At 32.7% G+C, this 22,393-nt stretch overlaps 1 protein-coding gene across 1 annotated transcript; it reads left to right on the top strand.

The window, feature by feature from the left end:
• The first annotated feature begins 18,594 nt into the window (after positions 1-18,594).
• Positions 18,595-22,053, top strand: LOC123920099. Its single transcript, XM_045972235.1, has 6 exons — positions 18,595-19,081; positions 19,675-19,765; positions 19,868-20,022; positions 20,986-21,013; positions 21,177-21,285; positions 21,730-22,053. Exons 1-6 carry the CDS (start codon positions 18,893-18,895, stop codon positions 21,809-21,811), a joined length of 654 nt encoding a protein of 217 aa, XP_045828191.1. The 5' UTR covers positions 18,595-18,892; the 3' UTR covers positions 21,812-22,053.
• The last annotated feature ends 340 nt before the right edge of the window (positions 22,054-22,393 follow it).

Genomic DNA, 22,393 nt, shown 5'->3' with positions numbered 1-22,393 from the left:
TACAATTTCAATGTATTAAATCTATAAGTTTCAAAACAGAATTTCTTTATTTATATGTTTAACTAGTGTTCAGGGGGTGTGGTTATGGTGCATAAGCTTAAACTTATGTCAATCCATTACTCGCGCGCCCCCAATATACTACCTCATTACTTGCGCGCCCCCATTTACTTAGCGCACCCCCAGTTTTTTTTCCTTTTTCTCTTAGATTTCTTGTGACCCCCCCCCCAAATTTTTTTTCCTCCCCTAGATTTCTAGCGTGCCCCCAATTTTTTTCCCTCCTCCAAACTTCTAGCGCACCCCCCAAATTTCTAGCGCGCCCCCGTTTCCAATTAAATAATAATTTTTGTTCTTTTGAAGTATATATTATAAAAATCCATTTTTAATTAATTTTCGTCATACACCCCCTCGAAGCCGAACATAATAACGAATGGTTCATGTATATATAAAGCATACTTGTCAAACATACAATTTAATTTTAAGTTTTATCAATCATAATCACAATATAAATAAAATCTCATACATTAATTACATATATATATATATATATATATATATATATATATATATATATATATATATATATATCGATTTTGAAATTACAATAAAAAAATGATCGAATCCAATATTATATGATTTTTTGCTTTATGTAGCATGGTTTTGTAAAATGGTTATGTGATGTTTTACTTAATAACAATGGTTTCAGTGTATAACATCTTGGCACTAATGCCCATATGAAACCATTTAACAAAAATAATGGTTTCAGTGTATAACATCTTGAAACCAAATAACAAGACTAATGGTTTCAGTGTATAACGCTATGAAACCATTTAACTAGAATAATGGTTTCAGTGTATAACAGTATGAAATCATTTAACTAGACAATATGGTTTCAGTGTATAACATCTTGAAACCAATTAACAAGACTAATGGTTTCAGTGTATAACATATTGACATTAATGCTCATATAAAACCATTTAACTATAATAATGGTTTCGGTGTATAACGTCATGAAACCATTTAACTAGACTAATGGTTTCAGTGTATAACGGTATAAAACCATTTTTGCTGTGGAATGGTTTCAAAGAGTTGTTCTCCAAAATCATTCGATGTACTTAATAGTTTTAGATGTACTCCAACACTCAATTAGTCATTCACTCTCTCAAAACAAAAGCCTACTACTCCTCTTATCAGTACCCCAACCCAATTAACTTGATTTTAATTTATCGACGAAAGTACGTATTTTAAATCAACTTAATTAATTGTGAAATAAATTTAAATTTTTAAGACGATATAAAATCAGAGAGAGTGAGGTATCCCCAACCGTTCCAAATAATTCAAAATACCCTAAATAAAATTTTGGGAACATTTTATTAATACCTGATATTTATAAAAGCATATTTACCTCATTTAATTAACTAAAAATAGTTTCAGGTCTCAGAAAAATACCTAACTGGTCCCAAAATTCCCAGAAAATTATTTATTATTTTTCTGTAAAAACAATAAAAAAATTGGAGTCTCCTTGCCACCGCACGTGCCCCCACGCGCCGCCAGTGAGAGTGGCGTGGAGGCGCGTCACTGTTCATCATCTTCCTCACCCATTTTCTGCAGAAACGGGTCGCGACGACCCGGTTCGTCGACCCGATTCGTTCTCCCTCAACAATCAACGAAACTCGACGTTCTTTATACGATTTTGATCGTCGTTCGATTTTATGAATGTTTCCGGTATTAGTTTTCGAAATCGGTGATCGAATCGCATATAAAATGTGGCCGAAATTGAGCAAGCAAAAATGGAAAGTTCTTCCGTTATGATTACTAGCGGGCCAGGCAGGCGCGTTCCGCGCCTGCCTGTGTCTAACTTATGTACCAAAAAAAAAAGATACGCCTTATGTTATGGTGAGTTTGTTAATAAAAGATTTTTGTTGCTACTAAAAAAAAGCAAGGGTAATGTTGGTATTATGAAAATTCTACCCCAAAACTCATGTATTCTTTTTATATATTATAGTATAGAATAGATATAGATGAAAAAACCATAAAAAAAAAGAAGAGAGGAAGTTAAGGGCAATTATGGAATAATTAAAAAAACATAAAGGAAGTTAAGGGCAAAATGGGCCAAAAAAAATCCAGCTCAAACTCCCTTATCCCCTTTATATATTGTTATAGATATAGTATAGAATAGATATAGATGAAAAAACCATAAAAAAAAAAGAGGAAGTTAAGGGCAATTATGGAATAATTAAAAAACCATAAAGGAAGTTAAGGGCAAAATGGACCAAAAAAAATTCAGCCCAAACTCCCTTATCCCCTTTATATATTGTTATAGATTACACGTGTAAAATCATCTGATGACTGTGAATAACTTATGCACCATACATAAGAAAAGGCTTATGCATATTAACGTTTGCCTGTTCCGGGCACTATTTAACATTTTCCATAAAAAAAAGTTATTTTTTTGTCTTGATTTTAAGTAAAAGTTCTATTACAATTACTAAAATGACTTTATAATGTATTAATTTTGGATTGGGACTCTACGATCATCTTAAAAAGTAGAACAATTAATGAGGGTAATTTTGGAAAATTAACATTAAATAAAATTGATCTTGGTAACTTGTGCTTATATCTTAGGCCAAAAAAAATTGTTGACTTTTGCTTATAACTATGGTCAGAGAGAGTATATATTTATTATCTGCTCTGTTTTTCTTATTTTTTTATTTTTTTTACAGGTTTTTTCTAATTTTTTTTATGAAGCATGAAATTAAAATTTGGTTTTCACTTTTAAGTAACATAAAATAAAAAGTAGTTCGTGAGTATAGTTTGTTTTTACACAAGTTCGTGAGTACAGTTTAATTATAGAGGAGTGTTATCTAAACACAAAATTTGGGGACACAAAATTGACACATCTTTTTACCACTCACATGCACGGAAATCGATGCATGCAAATAATATTAAAAAAAATAAAAAGTGTATATTTGTTGGTGAGAACTTGAGTACCCATTCCATAAAATTGGGTCAGGTACCCATCCTAAGTGTCTTAAATATATTGGTCCACTAAAATATCATTTATAATATTATTAAAATATAGTTAAATTTCAAATATGCCAACACAACTTTTAATAATTGTAAATACACCCATGTTCCAATTCCCTTCAAGTTTTCATTTTTTTTTACGGATCATTCATCATTTCATCCATTATCTTTCATCATCTTCCTCTTGACATAGTATTCTCAAAAATCTCTTTTGACTTCTTCTTCTCTAAATGCATTTCTTTCTTCTTACCCAAATTCTTCTTTTGCATAATGGGTAACATGGTATAGGTATTAAATCTGGATATTTTCTTCAACAAATCTGAGTAGTTCTTTAGCTTCTTCATATTTTGTCCAATTTTGAGTTTAGTATTTGATTTAACAAAATTTTAATCGAAATTAAAATCAGAAATTATTTGTATGATGTTTCTGAGTTATTAATTGTGTTTTTTTATGTTAAAATTGGCCAGAAACGTTCGAGATTCATATCTGAGGCGGATCTGAAGGTTGAAGATGAAGTTTTTTTTTTCTGTTGTTGCGTATAACGTATTTATATATTTTGAAACTAATAAAATCCACAGTAAACTTCGCTAGCCCATTGGTTATGCATTTGCAAATTCTATCCAAGTGTTATGGGTTCAAGCCTTTGCCAAGGCAGTTTTTTTATGGTAGCTTATTTTTTTTTAACTATTGTTTGTGAGTTCAATAGCTATTATCGATACTATTTGAATTAGAAGTTTAATTATACTCCCTCCGTTCGTTTTTTAATTGTTGTTTTAGAAGAAAAAAAAAATTTGTTTCAAATTACTTGTCGTTTTGATAATTTAAGGTTATATTTTGTCTATTATACCCTCATGTAAATTTCAAATAGTTAGGAGTAGTTGTTGAAACCATAAAAAATTTAATATATATTTGGAAAACTAAAGTTTTTTTAATTTTTTTTTTTGGGTACATAACATATTAATTTTTTTTTGTACATAATATATTATATTTATTGGAAAGAAAAAGTGTGTGAAAAAAAAAATTATTGGTGAATTATAATAAGGGTATAATAGGAAGATAAGGTGCAAAAAAACATTTTCTTAATTTATTATTTTTTTTCTTTTTCTAAAGCGACAAATAAAAAGGAACGGATGGAGTATTATATTAAAATATAGTTTTATTGAAGGAAAAAAATGTAGGTTTTCATTTTAGGGGGAAGAAAATGAAATTCAAGTATCTTTCAAGAGAGAGGAGTGTAATTTTCATATGATCTTCCTATTATACCCTCATTTTTGCAAGATTCGTTTTTATTGGTTCGAGTTGTTACTTTTGCTTTGGTCTTCAAGTTCATAGATTAATTTATTATTTTTATGATTTAAGTTTTAAATGCAAAATTGAAAGAGAACAAAATAAGAAATAAAAATATACAAATTAACAAATATTTAATTTAACTTTGTTGAGTAGTAGTAGTACTCTAATCCTTAATATAAGAGAGATTTTATTTTTTAGATTCATTGAGAATCTAATGTATCCGATTCATATTATAAGCTAAATACATTAAATTATTAATGAATCTAAAAAATAAAGTTTCTCTTATATAAGGATCGGGGGCGGACTTGTGTAAGGCTTGGTGTGACTATAGCCACACCAGCCCAACCCAAATATTTTTTTTTTAAAAAATAATATATTTTATAAATAATTTTTAGACATTCTATATACATATTTGTACAAATATTAGTGTAAATATTAGTTTATAGTTTATTATCAATCATTGTAAGTCTCTCGATACACATATTAGTTTTACTTTTAGTGCAAATATTAATTCATAGTCTATTATTGATAATTTTAACTCTTTTGTTATATGTAGAGTATTATTTTAAGTCGTAGATATAGTTTAATTTTATAATATTCAAGTTTGACTTTGAGTTCTATATATTTTGGTCAAAGATAAATCTTGTGATTGTGAAGCATCAAACAATAGCGATATGCATGATTTAACATATATTCGATAAGTTATAGTCCTTTTTTTCGAATATAAGTTTTCTGCTTTTTTAGATATAGTTTGTTGATTTCTTTTTTGAATAGAAATTTTCAAAATATATTATTGTTGTTTAACTGAATTTTCCGTAATGTCTAAATTTCTTAGCCACACTAATAATTTATTGCCGGGCCCGCCCATGAGAATGCCTGATGGAAGTATTACCCTGGTACAGTACATGGTTTTCAGTTTCACTAGTATTGTGTAGTAGTACTATATTACCTTGGTACATGCCTTTCACTAGTAAGCAATAATGTTAAATTGCATTGAGACCCGCATAGAGGTCGGGGCAAGTACCTACATGCTACACCTATGAATTTACTGGAAATTGGATAGGAAACCAATAGGCAGACTTCAAAGTTGCATAAGTAATTACTTAATTTGAATTTAGAAATGTACTTTTTCCAGTTTTTTTTTAAGAAATAAATTACGGAGAATGTTAACTTGTGCCCTTAAGACACATGTTAAGGAAGTAAAAATAGAAATTATTAAATGCTAATTTGTGTATTTTGACTTTTGAAGCATTAAATTTCTTGTATCATTAAATGTTGAATTTCTATTTTGGTATATCTTATCATGTGCCCTTAGGGCACATGTTAACAAGACCCATAAATTATTATTATTATTATTTTTATATAAAAAAAATTGATCAAATTTCAAATGTTTTAGATGTTTAATTTCATTTGTGTCCTTATTTATTATGAGAGATAATATTATAAGTAAATAAGTTAGTGAAATTAAGAGTAATTCAATAAGGATATTTTTGAAATATATTTACATTTATATGAGTATTTAAATGAAAAGAACTATTCTCTCAGTCCCAATATATAAGGTTTTTTTGCAAAATTTTGTTGTCCCATTTTTTTTTGTTACATGAGAGAAAAGAAAAAACAAAAGACAGGAGAGATTACTCCATAGTAAACACTACTCCCCGGACATCAGCGGAGAATGGACATAAACAACTCACACGCATTCCCTTCACGAAGAGTATGATTAATCACCACATCTCACACCCGTTTTATAAGAACATTTTCAATGTTCAGAGTGCATTAATTATAGAAGGGTAATTTTGGAAAGAATAATTATATTATTGACAAATTTAATGCAAAGACTACTTTTCTTAATTCTTGCGCATTTGTAAAAAAGCTCTTATATATAACAAGCAGTTCGATCAATCGCGAGGATTGAAATGGATATTAAGCGGCACCAACATATTGTAGATAAGCTCGGAATGTGCAGAGCTCAGCAGATTTGAAAACTCAGAGAGTCGGAGATTCAAAGAACACCTACCAAACACGACAATAACCGTATGATGCAAATCAAACCGATCTCTTAAGATGAACCAACACAAACCAGGAAATACAACAATATTAGCAAGAAGCAATCTCTGACCTTGAAGACCAGAGCGAAAGCAACAGCCAAACCATTAAAACCAACTGAGACTAAGATCTTAGGTCTCACTTCTTAATTATTTTTGCAAAAAGTTCAATTAAAATTTCAAGAGGATCTATCTATCTATCAAAAGTGAGTAATTTCTTACGGTGTGAAGAACTAACATAACATTAAGCCCATGTAAAAAGTAAAACAATTTTGACCATAATATTAAGCCCGACATCTTTAGTTAATGCACTAGAATTAGAATGAATTATTTGATTTTATTCAACAAGAGTACAAACAGAACTGTGTATTTAATAAAGAATAAATTTAACCCTTAAAATAGATAAGTGAGGTGTCAGGGATTCGAACCCCAACCCTGCATATAAAATGCGATGTCCCTATCAACTGAATTAAATTCACCTGACACCACTCAGTTCCATTTAACTGTACGATTTTGCCAATAATTTGAAGGTTGTTATAATTAGAGATCGACACAGAACGTGACAAATTATGACTTAAAAATTAATCGAACATAATTATATAATATCAATTAAGGGAAGTAAACATCAACATAAAATTCATAATATATCATATTATATTTCTAACATATTTTTTTAAAATAATAATATTTAATTTGTTTTTAATTAATTAATATAGTTATTATATTTTATAAAAATAATGTAATGCAGTAAAAAAATTCAAAACAATATCAGTAAAATAAAGCTCAATAAATAAAGTGCAACGCAAAAAACGGCGTACAAAACGGACGCTCGTAGCCCTCACACTCTCCCGCACTCTCTCTAACCTGCGAGAGGGCTTTACACGCACGTGAACAGTGTCACCTTCAACCTCTGGCGGGTCGACCCACTACCAGAAACCGGGTCAAACCGCGGGTCGTGCTCCAGCATCATTTTATGCGGTTTTTCATGCCCATTTCGACCGATTTTTTGTGGGTTTCGACCAGAATACAAATCTCTAACGATCTTAACACAAAATTATCAAGTTTTAAACATCAAAACATAGATTTAAAACAAACTTTAATGAAGTTGTGAAACCCATAAAAAGAAAAGGTTTTTCTTTGATTATTTCATCTATGATTGTTGAAAAAACTCAAGATTTGTGACATTAGATTCGTAAAATCATGATCTACAAAAGCCTTATTATACTTCACTTTAATTTATTACATATGAGGTTTAGAAATTTTGAAAAAAAACTAAAACGAAAATTATCTCTCATTAAGAAAAGAAGAAGAATTTAGAGATGAAAAAAATAAAAGGTTCCTTTGCAAACCTCAAGCTTGCAAACCTCAAGGAGATGAAACGAAATCAGTGTTAAAATTAGAGGGTATTTTTGCAATTACATTATTTTAGCTTACTAGCCTTGTAAATTTTATATTTTTTATTCCATAAATAATAGAAGAGAGATGAATGGTTTAGATTGTGCCAACTCAAATGGGCTGAGTTGCCCATTTTTAAGGAAATGGGTAGATAAGAATTTGCCATTTTTGTTTGAAAATTGTGTTGGAAAACATTTTCCTTAATTATATCTCAGAGGCAAGTCAAAAGACATAAGTGCTTGAATATTTTATAGTTCTGAAGCTATAAGATAAAAAAGCTTGAGCTCCAAGGACCACTTACATGAATCTCATATCCGCTCCTTCTTTTTGAGTCACTAGACTTCATGGCTTCAATTGCCCTTGTGAAATATGTTAGTAAGAACAACTTATATCCAATTGCAAACAACAAAAGGGTTCTATCAATACGAGTTTATGACCAACAAACAAGGGTCAGGTTACCAGGGTCGGCCATTGGGCCAAGCTGCCAATGCTAGGGCTTTAGGCCCCATATATATTTTTTATTTTAACAAGGCCTCAAAAAAAAAAAAGCCTCCAAAATAGGAGTAATAAGTTGCACGCGTGTGAAAAGGAAGGAGAGAAACCTAACGCACGCGTGACTTCCATCGTTTCAAATTTTGGCCGCTTTTCTTGGCTCTAGAAACTCTTCTTCTTCCACAATTACTCACTAACGTCTCTATTGCATCAATTTCTCCAAAAAAATCTCATATCATTTAATTTTCCCATCAAACTTTCACTTTAAAAGAAGGAGATGTCTTCCAACTTTCACCAAGGTTCTTCAACTCTCTTCCAACAATTCTGCAAATTTATACGAACTCAGTTCTTAAAGGCTTTTCAATTTCTGCAATTCTGCAATTATAGTTCTGTTGTGATACTTCAATTCTGCAATTCTAATTCTGTTGTGATACTTCAAGGCTTCAATTCTGCAATTCTGGTTCTGCACTTCTTCAATTTCTGCAAATTTATTGTTGTTTCTGTGTTTTCTGTGATTCTGTCGGCAACAAAAATTTCTACAAACAGGTTCCTTCTTTCTTTTAATCTCTTTTATTTTCTTTAATATATTTGTTTAGTCTATTGTAGTTGTAGGTAAACAAGTTATTTGCTTTAGCCTGTTTGTTTAATCTTTGATTGAGTTGTTAATTGTTTACTTATTTTAAAATCTATAAATGTCAACTCGAAAATATGAATCGGGCTATTCAAAACTCCTAAAAAAGAGAAAAGTTGAAGCTTTGATTGAATCACAAAAGGGGGCTTTATTAAAATTTGTTAAAAAAAGTAAAAATGAAAATATCGGTGATTGTTCGGTGACTGGACAAGTTAATAGTGTAAATGATACACCAATTGATATACTTAACTATATAATAAGACTGAACTCCTTTCAAAATGCATTTGTCGCTTATAGAATAATGTTAACGATTCCTGTAACTGTTGCTTCAGCAGAAAGAAGTTTTTCAAAATTAAAATTAATAAAATCTTATCTAAGATCAACAATGTCTCAACAAAGATTAAATGGATTGGCGTTATTATCCATTGAAAAAGAAATGTTAACTCAAATTGATTATAATAGTTTAATAAATGATTTTGCATCTCAAAAAGCTCGAAAAATAAAATTTAAATAAATATTATAATAATATTTTTTTATTAATATATAAAAGGCCTCAATTTAAAATTTGCTTTAGGCCTCGTATAGTGTTGGGCCGGCCCTGCAGGTTACTTGTTAATTAACATTTCCATACACAGCCAGCGAATTGAAGCACAGAAACTCCGATCATGGGCGGTATTCTCGTAAATTCGTAATGTTCCACTCCACCCAATCACGGGCAGCTTCTCGTTATGTTCCACCCATTTTTATCGCATCTGCTGGTGACTTTAGCAGCTTCTTTAGCTTCTCAACTATGCTAGCAAAAAATGGGCGATCGGCAGGGTCACTGTCAACAAAATTAACAAGCATCAGAAAGAAATCACTGCTACAAAATGTATATGGTAATAATGCAGTTAACAAAACAAATTAAAAACAACCAATGATAATCTTTCCAAAAGCTAAAAAGGTACTCTAATATCATATTCGATAATTCAAAAATGGTATCCATCTAATCAACTAACCAATAGCAATACAAGAAGTGCAACACCAAAAATATTAGATTTATCATCTTAACAAGTAAGCTTCATCCAGAATTTCTAGATTTATACAAAATATTAGATTTTTCCATAAAAAGTAGACCCAAAGGGACCATGTGTGAGCAGATTGAAAGTTGCCCGAAAATAATAAGCATAAGTGAATACTTACTCAGCCCAACAAGATTCCATAAGGGAGGCCAATATGGAGATGTTTGGAGGGATAGAAGGTCTCCTATTCTGGAATGCCACTGCTCCAACCACCACTTGAGCATACACATGAAGATTAATTACAATATTCACTTATAAACACTGCAGGTTTCATTTTGTTTTCAGCTGTAAGACACATCCAAGGTCACATTTTTCTTTGTTATATTAACACTTTTTTTGGTTCCAATTATAACCTTATCTTGTCAATTATATTACACTTATAAAGAGAGAGTAAATGAGTGAGTCAACGAAACAAAACCGAAAGTCGAGGAATTATTCATAATTTAGAGTTTTGTATTAGTATCAACAAGTATTATTATCCATAAAGAAAGCTCCAAGATAGTTCCAAGATTCTCATGAATCTTCATCGTTTTGCCTAGTCTTTCTCTTGAATCCTCCTCCTTTGAAGCTTCTCTCTGGCCTCTTCCCTCTACTGTTGGTCTCAATCCTTAGCAGTTATCTCCCTTGTGGAAGTGCAATCTTCTGCTCCCTCTGTCTCTACCAGGTGCTTTCTCAGCATCCTTTTTCTTTCTTCTCTTTGTCTCGCATAAACCATGAACCAGAACCATAATATACCTGCAAACACCATGAATCAAAAACAAACCATCACAAATAATCAAACTCACAGTAATAGCAATTCCGCCACAACAAACCACCCAATTATCACAATTCCTCAAATACACCAGATCACAAAATACCAAAACCACAGTAACAGCAATACCACCACATCAAACCACCCAATTATCACCATTCCTACCATAATGCATCATACTATCCAAGAACCTGTACCACACCAACCCTCCACCAACAGACAAAATGCTCCACCTAACAATACACACCCATCTAACTATCACACGTGTATGTATAAGCTAGAAGTGTATATTCATTAGAAACACACGTGTGCATCCTTTTGGTAGATAATCCACTTATCCCTTTCCTTATAGAAACTAATGGTATATATAGGATAGAAGGATTCAGTTTGTAACTAACTTTTTGATTCTCATGATTGAAATAACAGAATTTCTTTGAGCTATGCTCTCTTTCATCTCTCTAGTTTTCACTTCTCTGTCTGTATTTGATTGTTCATTGTTGTTCACAATTCATCATGATTGTGTGAGATTCAATATGGTATCCGTAGATTTTTTCTTCAAATCTTGCTTTTCATCTTCATTTAGCAAGTTTTGATTTTTGTTTCCGCTTTTTCTCTTTCAATCTTGATTCAAGAATCTCTTTTCTCATCATCACCATGGAAGATCAGCAGCAGAATCCGTTCTTCATTCATCATTCATCATTCCGATCATCCCGGTCTTGTTCTGGTTTCACATCTCTTGACGGAAGAAAATTATCTGTCGTGGCGTCGTGCGATGACTATTGCTCTTCGTGCGAAGAACAAATTCGGATTTGTCGATGGATCGATTCCGCAACCTCCTAATGATGATCCTCAATATCAGATCTGGCGTCGGAACGATAACGTCGTTGTGTCTTGGCTTCTGAATTCGGTTTCCAAAGAACTCACCTCCAGCATCATCTACGCGTCCACCGCGGCGGCGATTTGGAACGATCTACAAGAGCGTTTTCTTCAACACAACGGTCCTCGTTTGTTTCAGCTACGCAAAGATTTCGTCACATGTACTCAAGGTAATCTCTCTGTTGGTGCGTACTACTCCAAGATCAAGGGGCTTTGGGAGGAATTAGCTGAATTTCGTCCAATTCACCAGTGTGTGTGCGGCGGTGTTGCTCCCTTGATCGATCACATCAATTGTGAGTATGTCTTAACCTTCTTGCTAGGTTTGAATGAGAGTTTTAACCCAATTCGTAGCCAGATTCTTCTCATGGATCCTCTACCTACGGTTAGTCGTGTTTTCTCTCTTGTGATTCAAGAAGAAAAACAAAGAGTGATCAATGCTGTCACTAGTGATAATTCTGAAACCCTAGCTTATGCTATAAGTGATTCCAATGGTTCCAAGCCCAAGCATGGGAAGAAGGATAGGCCTCTCTGTTCTCATTGTGGTGTTATTGGTCATGTTAAAGACAAATGCTTTAAACTTCATGGTTATCCACCGGGTTACAAGAAGGGAAAATCCATTGCTACTCAACAATCCGTTAATGCTGTTAACACGGATGATGATGACACTCCACTGAACAACAAGCAGTATCAGCAGCTTATTGCTTACATTCAAGGTCAAATGGCTCGTCAGTCCAATATTGGATCTGCATCTACCTCAGGTGATTATGTTGGTATGATTTTTACTTCATCACATCACAATGAATATCCTTTAACCAACACTTGGATAGTTGACTCAGGAGCCACATCCCATATTGTTCATTCCATACATATGTTTAGCTCATATAAATCTCTTTCCAATAAATTCGTGACCTTACCTAATAACACTAAAGTACCAGTTTCTGCAATAGGCACAGTTTGTCTAAACTCTAATTTGGTTTTGCACAATGTTTTGTACATTCCCAATTTTAGAATCAATCTTTTATCTATTGGTCAGTTGTTACAACATCCCTCTTTGTCTATTATGTTCACTAATTCTGGATTTATGATTCAGGACAATCAGAAGGGGGAGGTGATTGGCAAGGGTGAACATGCTCATGGCCTTTACTTCCTCAAAGTCGAACTTGACTCTTCATCTGCTGCACCTTGTTTGCTTTCCAATAAGAGTACTATTGTACCAAATTGTAGTTCTGTTAGTAGCATATCTGTTTCTACTTGGCATGCTAGGCTAGGCCATTTATCCGACCAAGTATTGAAAACTATTCATAATAAAGTTCCTGATTTGTTTTCTTTGAATTTTTCATGTAATGAACCTTGTCAAGTTTGTCCTTTAGCTAAATTTCATCGTTTACCTTTTATTTCCAATAACATTCATAGTGCTTTGCCTTTTGACCTAATTCATTGTGATGTGTGGGGTCCTTTTAAAAAATCTACCTATGATGGTTATCACTATTTTTTGACTATAGTGGATGATAATACAAGGTATACTTGGATATCCAGCAGGTGTGAAAGGTTATAAATTACTAGTTTTGGAAACTCAGAAAATTTTAATTACTAGAGATGTGAGTTTTCAAGAAACTATTTTCCCTTTTCACTCAATCACAGACCCCACCCTTGTACCCAATTTATTCTCTGACACAGTGTTGCCAAAGTCTGTTGCTGATCCTATCTACACTACTACCCAAAATCCTTTAGTTAATAATGACACACATCCTGACACCCCTGAACCTGTTGGTACTTCACATTCTGAGCCTATTGTTGACTCATTCTCTTTACCTGTTGAACAAAGTGGTCACCTTAGGAGATCCTCCAGAGTACACAAACCTCCTTCTTATCTTCAAGACTTTCACTGTCATGTAAAATACCCTATTCAACATCACTTGTCTTATGAAAAACTTCAACCCTCATATAAACAATTCATCTGTCAAGTTTCTACCATTTATGAACCTTCGTTTTATCATCAAGCTGTTTGTAGTCCTGAATGGAGATTTGTCATGGCAGAAGAGATTGCTGCATTAGAAGCAAATAACACTTGGTCTGTTCAACCATTGCCTAAAGGGAAGAAAGCAGTTGGGTGTAGGTGGATATACAAGGTTAAATATCGAGCTGATGGGTCTCTAGATAGATATAAGGCACGCTTAGTTGCTCAAGGTTTCACTCAACAAGCTGGTGTTGACTTTCTAGACACTTTTTCTCCGGTAGCCAAGCTTATCACTGTGAGAATTTTACTCTCTATTGCTGCACAGAAACAATGGAATTTTATCCAGTTAGATGTCAATAATGCATTTCTTAATGGGGACTTATCTGAAGAAGTATATATGCAGCTCCCTAAGGGTTATCCAATCAAGGGGGAGAACTTGGTATGTAAACTCAACAAATCATTGTATGGGTTGAGGCAAGCATCCAGACAGTGGTATCAAAAGTTCAGCTCAACTCTTACTTCAATAGGTTTTCAACAGTCTTCAGCAGACCACTCTCTATTCTTTAGTGGTACTGGCCCATCTTTGGTCATCTTATTGGTGTATGTAGATGACATAGTACTAGCAGGTCCTGATTCTCTTAGATTGAAACAAATTGAAGAATTATTACAGAAACATTTCAAGTTAAAAGTTCTAGGAGATCTGCACTATTTTCTTGGTCTAGAAATTGCTAAATCCAAGAAAGGCATCCACCTTTGTCAAAGAAAATATATTCTTCAACTCCTCCAAGATACAGGTCACCTTGCAGCCAAACCTACATTAGTTCCCTTAGATTCTGGTGTCTCTTTCAATGATACTGATGGTGAACCTTTAGATGACATTTCTGGATATTGCCGATTGATTGGAAGGCTCATGTATTTGACAATCTCGCGACCTGACATCACATATGCAGTCAATCGGTTAAGTCAGTTCATGCAGCAACCTCGCACTCCTCATTTGACAGTTGTGCACCATGTCCTACAATACCTTAAAGGTACCCCTGACAAAGGTTTATTTTTTCCTGCACAATCATCCCTTAGACTCACTGCATTTGCAGATGCTGATTGAGGCAGTTGCAAGGTTACCAGAAAATCAACAACTGGTTTTTGTGTTTTTTTGGGTGATGCTTTGATATCCTGGAAATCAAAAAAGCAACCAACTGTAGCTCGTTCTTCTGTCGAGGCTGAATATCGCGCCTTAGCTTCACTCACCTCAGAACTATTATGGATAAAACAACTCTTCAGGACATTTGAAATCCACCTGCAATCAGTGATGGTTTTTTGTGACAGTCAATCTGCCATCCAGTTAGCTTCCAACCCTTTAAGCCATGAACGTTCTAAGCATGTGGACATTGATTGTCACTTCATCCGCCAACACGTCCAATCTCAATTTTTGAAGTTAGTTCATGTAAAATCATCTCAGCAACTTGCTGATCCTCTCACCAAAGCTTTATCAAGACCTTTGTATGATTCCATTGTATCCAAGTGGGGAATGCAAGACATTTATCTTCCCACTTGAGGGGGAGTACCACACGTGTATGTATAAGCTAGAAGTGTATATTCATTAGAAACACACGTGTGCATCCTTTTGGTAGATAATCCACTTATCCCTTTGCTTATAGAAACTAATGGTATATATAGGATAGAAGGATTCAATTTGTAACTAACTTTTTTATTCTCATGATTGAAATAACAGAATTGCTTTGAGCTATGCTCTCTTTCATCTCTCTCGTTTTCACTTCTCTGTATTTGATTGTTCATTGTTGTTCACAATTCATCATGATTGTGTGAGATTCAATACTAACTACACAAAAATACCAGAAAGCAGCAGAACTAGGGACCAATTCAACCCAAAAAACTTCAGGGGTGTCTCCGAGTTTTAGGAGACTCTGTGCAAAATATAAAAGTGACCCTTTAATAAAAAAATTTAAAAAAAGATTTAAAAAAAGATTTAAAAGAATTTTCAATTTAAATTGCATATAATATAAAAAAAAAAGTCATTCTTATTCTTGTAAACATATAAATTATCAATATTAAACCAATTGAATTAAATCAAATGAGACAAGAAATACAAAATAATTATCTTTGTATATAACGTCAAAAAAGAACCTCCTAATCTAAGGTTAAATTTTATGCAAAAATTAATATAGACTAGAACTATATTTACAAGTATAGATAACCAATCTATTGATACTCATATGATATTTTATGAACATTAACAATATATAACTATTATTTCAGAGCCTAAAAATTAATCTATTAATATACATCTGATATTTTATAGGTATGAATAACATATAAATAATATTATAGGACCTCAAAATTTTGAGTTGAGGCCCTCAAAATTTTAAGGCTCGATGCGATCGCACATCTTGCACATGTGTTCAAGCCGCCACTGGTTATGGTTATAATATGCAATTAGGTTAACTATAATTTACATATGCAGTTTAAAATAGAAATGTGTCTAACATGGGAATCGAACCCGGAACACTCGATGTAAATAAAATCTCTCAACCACTATGGCATATAAACCAATTGTGATTAAAATTATGTCTTCAAGGTAATAAACATCCATATTGTAGAATCAATTATCATCAATCAAATAGAAAAGTTTTCATATGACAATTAAGCACCATCAATTTCCTTTGCGCAACGTTTCATAGGACAATTAAGTGGATCAATTTTCTTATGATAATAAATAAATAAAATGAGAATTCTTAGCTATTAGAATTATTATAGTTTTATCGTAAAAAAAAGAATTATTAGTATTAAAAAAACGAACTGAAAGAGTCAGATTATTAAACAAAATCGTGTAAGAAGGTGCTTAATTGATTTGAAAATATGTGCCGACCCATATTTATTAAATCTATGTAGATTTATTTTTCTATCAGCCACTGTAAAAAACACAAATCTTGAAAGAAAAAAAAACTATTCATTTCTTATATATCTTTTTTATTTCTAATGGTTGTAATGTGCAACTATTGATAATATATAACTATTATAATAAGGCCTCAAAATTAATCTATTGAGTACATATGATATTTTATAAACATTAACAATATATAACTATTATTATAGGAGCTCAAAATTTCGAGTTGAGGTCCCTAAAATTTTAAGGCCCGATGCCGTCCCTCACCTGCACTCCCATAAGGGTCGGGCCTGCATTAATTTCATCTAAATTATTTATTAACAATTGTTTGGTTAGTATGTGATAATTAAATATGTGTAAAAAAATCCTTAACAATATAGTAGTATTTTATTTTGAGTAAACTACCAAATACCCCCGAAATTTAAAAATTCGTCAAATATCCCTCACAAAATTACCCATGAAATTATAAAACATCAATCAAATTATCCCTGACGTGGACTCTGACCGATAGTGTCAGAAAATAATTTAATTGACTTTTTATAATTTCTAGAGGATATTTATCTATTTCCAAATTTTAGGAAATAATTGACAAATTTTAAAATTTCATGAGCATATTTGACAATTTACTCATTTTATTTTAGTAGAAAAAAGCATTCAGTAGAAACTTTTATGATAAATATGTGATAATTAAAGAGTAAACAGTCATTTTAGTCCTCGAAAGTGTCATTTGCTGTCAAACAAGTCCTTGAATGAACGAAAAGTAAAAAAAACTCCCCGATTGTTCATTCCGTTAGTCAATTTAGTCCAAACCGTTAAACTTCTGTTAAGTGTGATGGTGTGGCATTATGACTAGGATATTTTATTAATTTTCTGATTTTATTAATGTCCATTTGGCTTTTATTTTAATTAACATCAATTTAAAAAAACAAAAACAAAAACATAATAAAACACAGTAAATTAAAAGAAATTCATACACTTCACCAAAAAAAAGAAAATTCATACACAACAATAATCAAACCCAAAATTTATCACCGAAATTCATCACAAAAGGGATCCAAACCTAGAAATCAAAACAAAAGGAAAAAAAAATAGAGATCTTACTTCCTAATTTCATTTACAAACCATATCAATTTTGACTATCTCACTTACAAAACATTTATTAGTCTTCAATGAATAACATTTACCTTCCATAGCTTCAATTTCAATTTCTGGGTTTGAAGATTGGTAGAGCTTTCAAATAAATTGATTTTTGGGCTCTTCTCTTTCCCAACAATATCTGTGTATTCTGATTACTCCATCTCGCTATGGAATCTCGAGATTTGACCTCGACTTCTCCTTCCCCAACCACACCATCTGCATCGTTACTTCCAGCACCGAAGTCCACAACGACATTTTCGCTCTCATCGTTACTTTCAGACTCTTCTTGTTTCTGGATTTGAATTAGGTTGGGTTAGAAGGTTATGAGAAGAGCAGAACCATGTTTCTATGTTGGGTTTGAAGGTGAGATGGGTTGGGGATGGTTTTTTCTCCAGATGAGCTGTGTTAGATTTTGTAAACTTTTGTTAGGTTTGGATGATTTTTGCTTCTTGTTTGCCATGCTCTTAGAGATGATAATTCTTGCAGGATTGGAAGTTGTAAAGAAGCCAAAAAATTTCTTCAAAAGCGGATGATGTTCTTGTTCTTTTGTTTCCCTGTTGTTGCTGCTTTTGTTAAGATGTTTTAGGGATTTTGTGTGTCAGATTTGATTTCTAAGTTAGTAGAATTTGTTTTAGTATGAATTTGTTTTAATTTATTTGTATTTTCTTTTTTAAATTAATGTTAATTAAAATAAAAGCCAAGTGTACTAAAAAAAATTCAACAAATCAATAAAACATCCTGGTCAGAGTGCCACATCAGCATATTATAGGACACATCATCACAAGTTAACATATCTTTTACGTTTTGGACTAAATTGACTAACGGAATTAACAATCGGGGAGTTTTTTTTATTTTTCATTCTTTCAAGGATTTATTTGACGGCGAATGACACTTTCAGGGACTAATGTGACTGTTTACTCGATAATTAAAACTAAAAGAAGTACCTAGATAAAAAAAAACAGAAATTAATTCAAAAAAGAAATAATGCCGAGACACGAAAGTCTTACCTTGGAAAGTTAATTTGCAACTAATATGATTGGATGCACCCGGCAGCCAAGCCATCTTCTCTCTGTTTCATCCCGTCCCATTCTCCACTCCAACGCAAACACAAACACAACAACAGAAACAGAACAGACAAAGCCAAAACAATCACGCGACGCGACAACAACAACAACATTCTATTCAGCCTAAAAACTCACGTGACAATTCTTCTTCTTCTTTAAACAAAAAAAAAAAAAACAAACAATATTCCTTTTCTTTTCCCCTTTCTCTTTTCCTAGGGTTCCCAAATCCAATTTCATTCATTCATTCCTTCTCTCCGAACCGGAATGGAAGCTATAATCTCCGATCCAAGCCCGGTTCGGGTCAAGAGAAAAACCCTACAAACCGTATTGGAACAGTGTCAGCGAGCCCTTGAACTCATCAACGCTTCTTCCGATGACGATGAAGACGACGACGTTTCTGTTTCTAATGATGAACCTCTCCCTTCTACACGACCTGATCCAGAAGCTGATCAGGTAAGTAACTCTTTAATCGTCGAATTTCAATTTTGTTTTTCTTTGCCTTGGTTAATTGTTTCCAATATTCTGTCATATTGTGATTTTACTGATTTTAATTATCTAATCCTATTCACAGAATTTCTGATTACGAGGTTTATTTTAGTTTTTTTTTATATTTGGACTTGAAATTATACTTCTGATAAGTGCTTGTGTAAGCTTATACATAAGTGTTTATCATGGTAAGATCTTATACATAAGCTGCAATTAAGCTGTCTATCCCAGTCATAGCCTAATGTGTTCATTTTGTGCATGTGTGTAGTCAAAATAACCTTTTGTATATAGATATGTTCAACTCTGATTTCTCATCTCCCAAGAGATATTAGTAGTATTATTACTTAGGGGTGTATTTTGAAAAAAATAATGAATCAAAGTATCTGGTAATTTGAAATTGAGCTTGTATTTAGGGGAAGAAATTTTTCTAAAGGGATAGAGGTAGTATAGTATTGCTGATGCAAGTATCTATTAGCATTAGTTGATGCTGTTGTTTCATTATTGGAGAGAGATTATTAATACCTTTCGAAATGTGTCATTTTTTGTTTTCCCTTGTGCAGTTGTGTGACTTGCTCAAATCTAGGCTTGAATGCCCTGATTTCCTTGAGAAGTTAGAGTGTGCACAGGCGTCGGTTTATCAGAACACAGTTGGTATGCAACGAATCATCTTCGTGCTCGGTGCTTCAAACATTTATTTTTGTTGTTTGGGTTTTAGGATTGAAACGAGATTAAATTTTGCTTGGATTTTTGCAGAAGAAGGTAATTCTTGGGATTTGATCAGTGAGAATGATCTTTGGGAAGGTGATGACTCTGAAGAAGAAGATTATGTTCTTGTTAGACAAGATGATATAGTGGATGGGATTGCTTGCTTTATGGCTGCATATTTGTTATCCCTTAAGAAAACCAAGGTATGTATTGTTTATCTTCATTGTTATGATGCTGGAGGTTCCACCATACCTGGGAATTCAATGCGGTATATGGTAGATTTGTGGTATAGTCTGAATGACTGCAATAGTTATACCAACACAGATAAAATATATGCTTGTCAGTTGAGCTGCAAAGTCCACACTAAGAAATAATTCTATGAATTTCCTGAAAGAATGTGAGAAATTGTTCTTACCTAACCTTTTCTAAGGTTGTCTAACCTGCCCTATATACTGCAATGCTTTATAAGCAACCACAACAATTAGTTGGTATTTAAATGTTTCTGTTTCCTTGGTTCGTCTTACCTTTGTTTAATGTTATTAAAAATTACTAAAATCTTTAATTGATGTCAAGAGTATTGTTCATCATATATTCTTAAACCACATTTTTTGTGTTTTGTCTACTCTGATTCTATAGTTTTGATGTGTGTTAATGGAAAGTAATGCTTTTTCTAGCAAGATTGTGTGTTTGTAAAAGAAGGGCGAAGGCGCCATGAACTGTTGCTGCAGTATGGGGGTATGCGGCTGATGGAGAAAAAGAAAGGAAACTAGGGTTCTTTGTTTCTGTTGAGAGAGTGAGGGGTATTGGGCTATTTATGCCCAACTAATTCATTTTCATGTTATTTTACTTTTTTGGTAGTTGGTATGACCCAAATCTGCAACATTTTCTTTTTATGTTTTTAGCCAGAAACAGATCACAGGGTCTTGAGTCTTCCCCCTTCTTCTGCGAACTGCAAACACATGATCTTGCTAGAGAGGGCAGTTGTATCCTAACAATCACATGTGTTCCTTTCTATTATTCTCTTCTAGTGAAGAAAGTGGTTTTAAATTTAATTATGTTTGACTGTGATCAATAACATGAAACATATTGCATTTGCTGTATCTGTTTTATCCAAACTTTCTACCGTTGCTTGTCCTTTCTCTAATTGATCGCTTTGCTTTTTGCAGGATTTGACTCCAAGTCAACTCCAGGATGGTGAGTCTGATTGCTTCCCTCTTAATATGATATCTTATTCTTGGCTACCTTTTTTTATACAGATAAATGTTTGTGCTCTACTTCAGAGTTCAGATAGTTATTGCTAGTTAGATAAAAAAATCGGAATGGATTTCTGAAAGTTTATTTTGCCATTTTTTTTCAGCGCTCAGCAAGACATTTTCTGTTAAAAAGAAAAAGGGAAAACTTCGAAAGGCCTGGGATGGGAGCAAAGTTATTTATAATGTTGCATCATGGGGGGCTACAGCCATTGGGTAAGTGACTGACACACCTCTTATTCTCTTTAGATATTGAGGAATTAATCAATGAACAATCCGACCACAGCTATATGGCATGCTTTGCCTATGCAGTCAGCTATTGTCTTTAATAATGTCTTGGGATGGATGCTGAATTCTGTGTTTAGTGTTGGCTTGTTTTTACACGCCAATAGAAGTTGTTGGAATTCCTTTTTTCCCTAACAATATTAGGGTATTTTTTGGACTTGAGTTTTGGAGAGTTAAATCTATATAAGATTTCAATCGATTTTAGAAATATTTTATAATTATGTTTTAATTTTTTTTTTTGACAAAATAATTATGTTTTAATTTAGAACTGAAAAATTGGTATCCCCCTTTCCTTTCCAATCTTAACTCCCCAACATATAGCCTTAGTTAACAATTTCATTAATATTTATTAATTGAAATTTTCATTCTTGACAGAATATATCAAAACCCTGTTATTCTAAGGGCTGCAACTAAAGCATTCTGGACTTCTTGTCAAGTGATATCAAAGCTACTCTGATATGTCAATGCAGCTTGGAGAAACATTGTGATATAGTAATTTAACTGTTGTACTTTGCTTGTGCTGCTGCAATTCAGTTTGGCTTTCCAGTCCAGTTTGATGTATAGTTTCAATTTGTTTGCACCACAGATCAATTGATCTAAATGTAGTTTGATTTCGATCTTGTAAATATCTCTATTCAAAAATTCCGAGTGCAATTCAGATTCACTATTCAAGCCTCAAACATAACCTTTCACTATTCAGTCCCAGTGCTATGTTGCTTTCTCTATTTATTTATTTTTGTGACAACTAGCTATTTCGTCTCACCCACTTCATTTCTATGTTAAATAACCTCATCATGACTATTTGTGCCTAATGAGTTTTACCAATGGACGGTTGATTCGAAAGAACCCGAGTTTGATTCTTGAATAGAATAACTTGGTTGAAATAGATCATGTAATTTTAGAATGCTTGTTTTTAATGTCATCTATTTAACTGTTGAACACAATTTCCTTATGCAGGTATATTTGGATTCAAACAATACAAACCGTATCATACTCAGATTAACCTATGTGCTATCTTTCAAGAAGTCTAGAAAATATT

This window comes from Trifolium pratense, linkage group LG4, assembly GCF_020283565.1.
Source record: "Trifolium pratense cultivar HEN17-A07 linkage group LG4, ARS_RC_1.1, whole genome shotgun sequence".
Lineage (NCBI taxonomy): Eukaryota > Viridiplantae > Streptophyta > Magnoliopsida > Fabales > Fabaceae > Trifolium > Trifolium pratense.
The sequence above is the reverse complement of the archived record's forward strand: the minus strand, read 5'-3'. Positions and strand labels throughout refer to the sequence as shown.

Excerpts from the sequence above, each read along its gene's own strand:
- LOC123920099 (XM_045972235.1), top strand. The coding sequence starts at position 18,893 with ATGGAAGCTATAATCTCCGATCCAAGCCCGGTTCGGGTCAAGAGAAAA. Across the intron at positions 20,023-20,985 it reads TATCCCTTAAGAAAACCAAG|GATTTGACTCCAAGTCAACT; the intron begins GTATGTATTGTT and ends TGCTTTTTGCAG. Across the intron at positions 21,014-21,176 it reads TCCAAGTCAACTCCAGGATG|CGCTCAGCAAGACATTTTCT; the intron begins GTGAGTCTGATT and ends ATTTTTTTTCAG.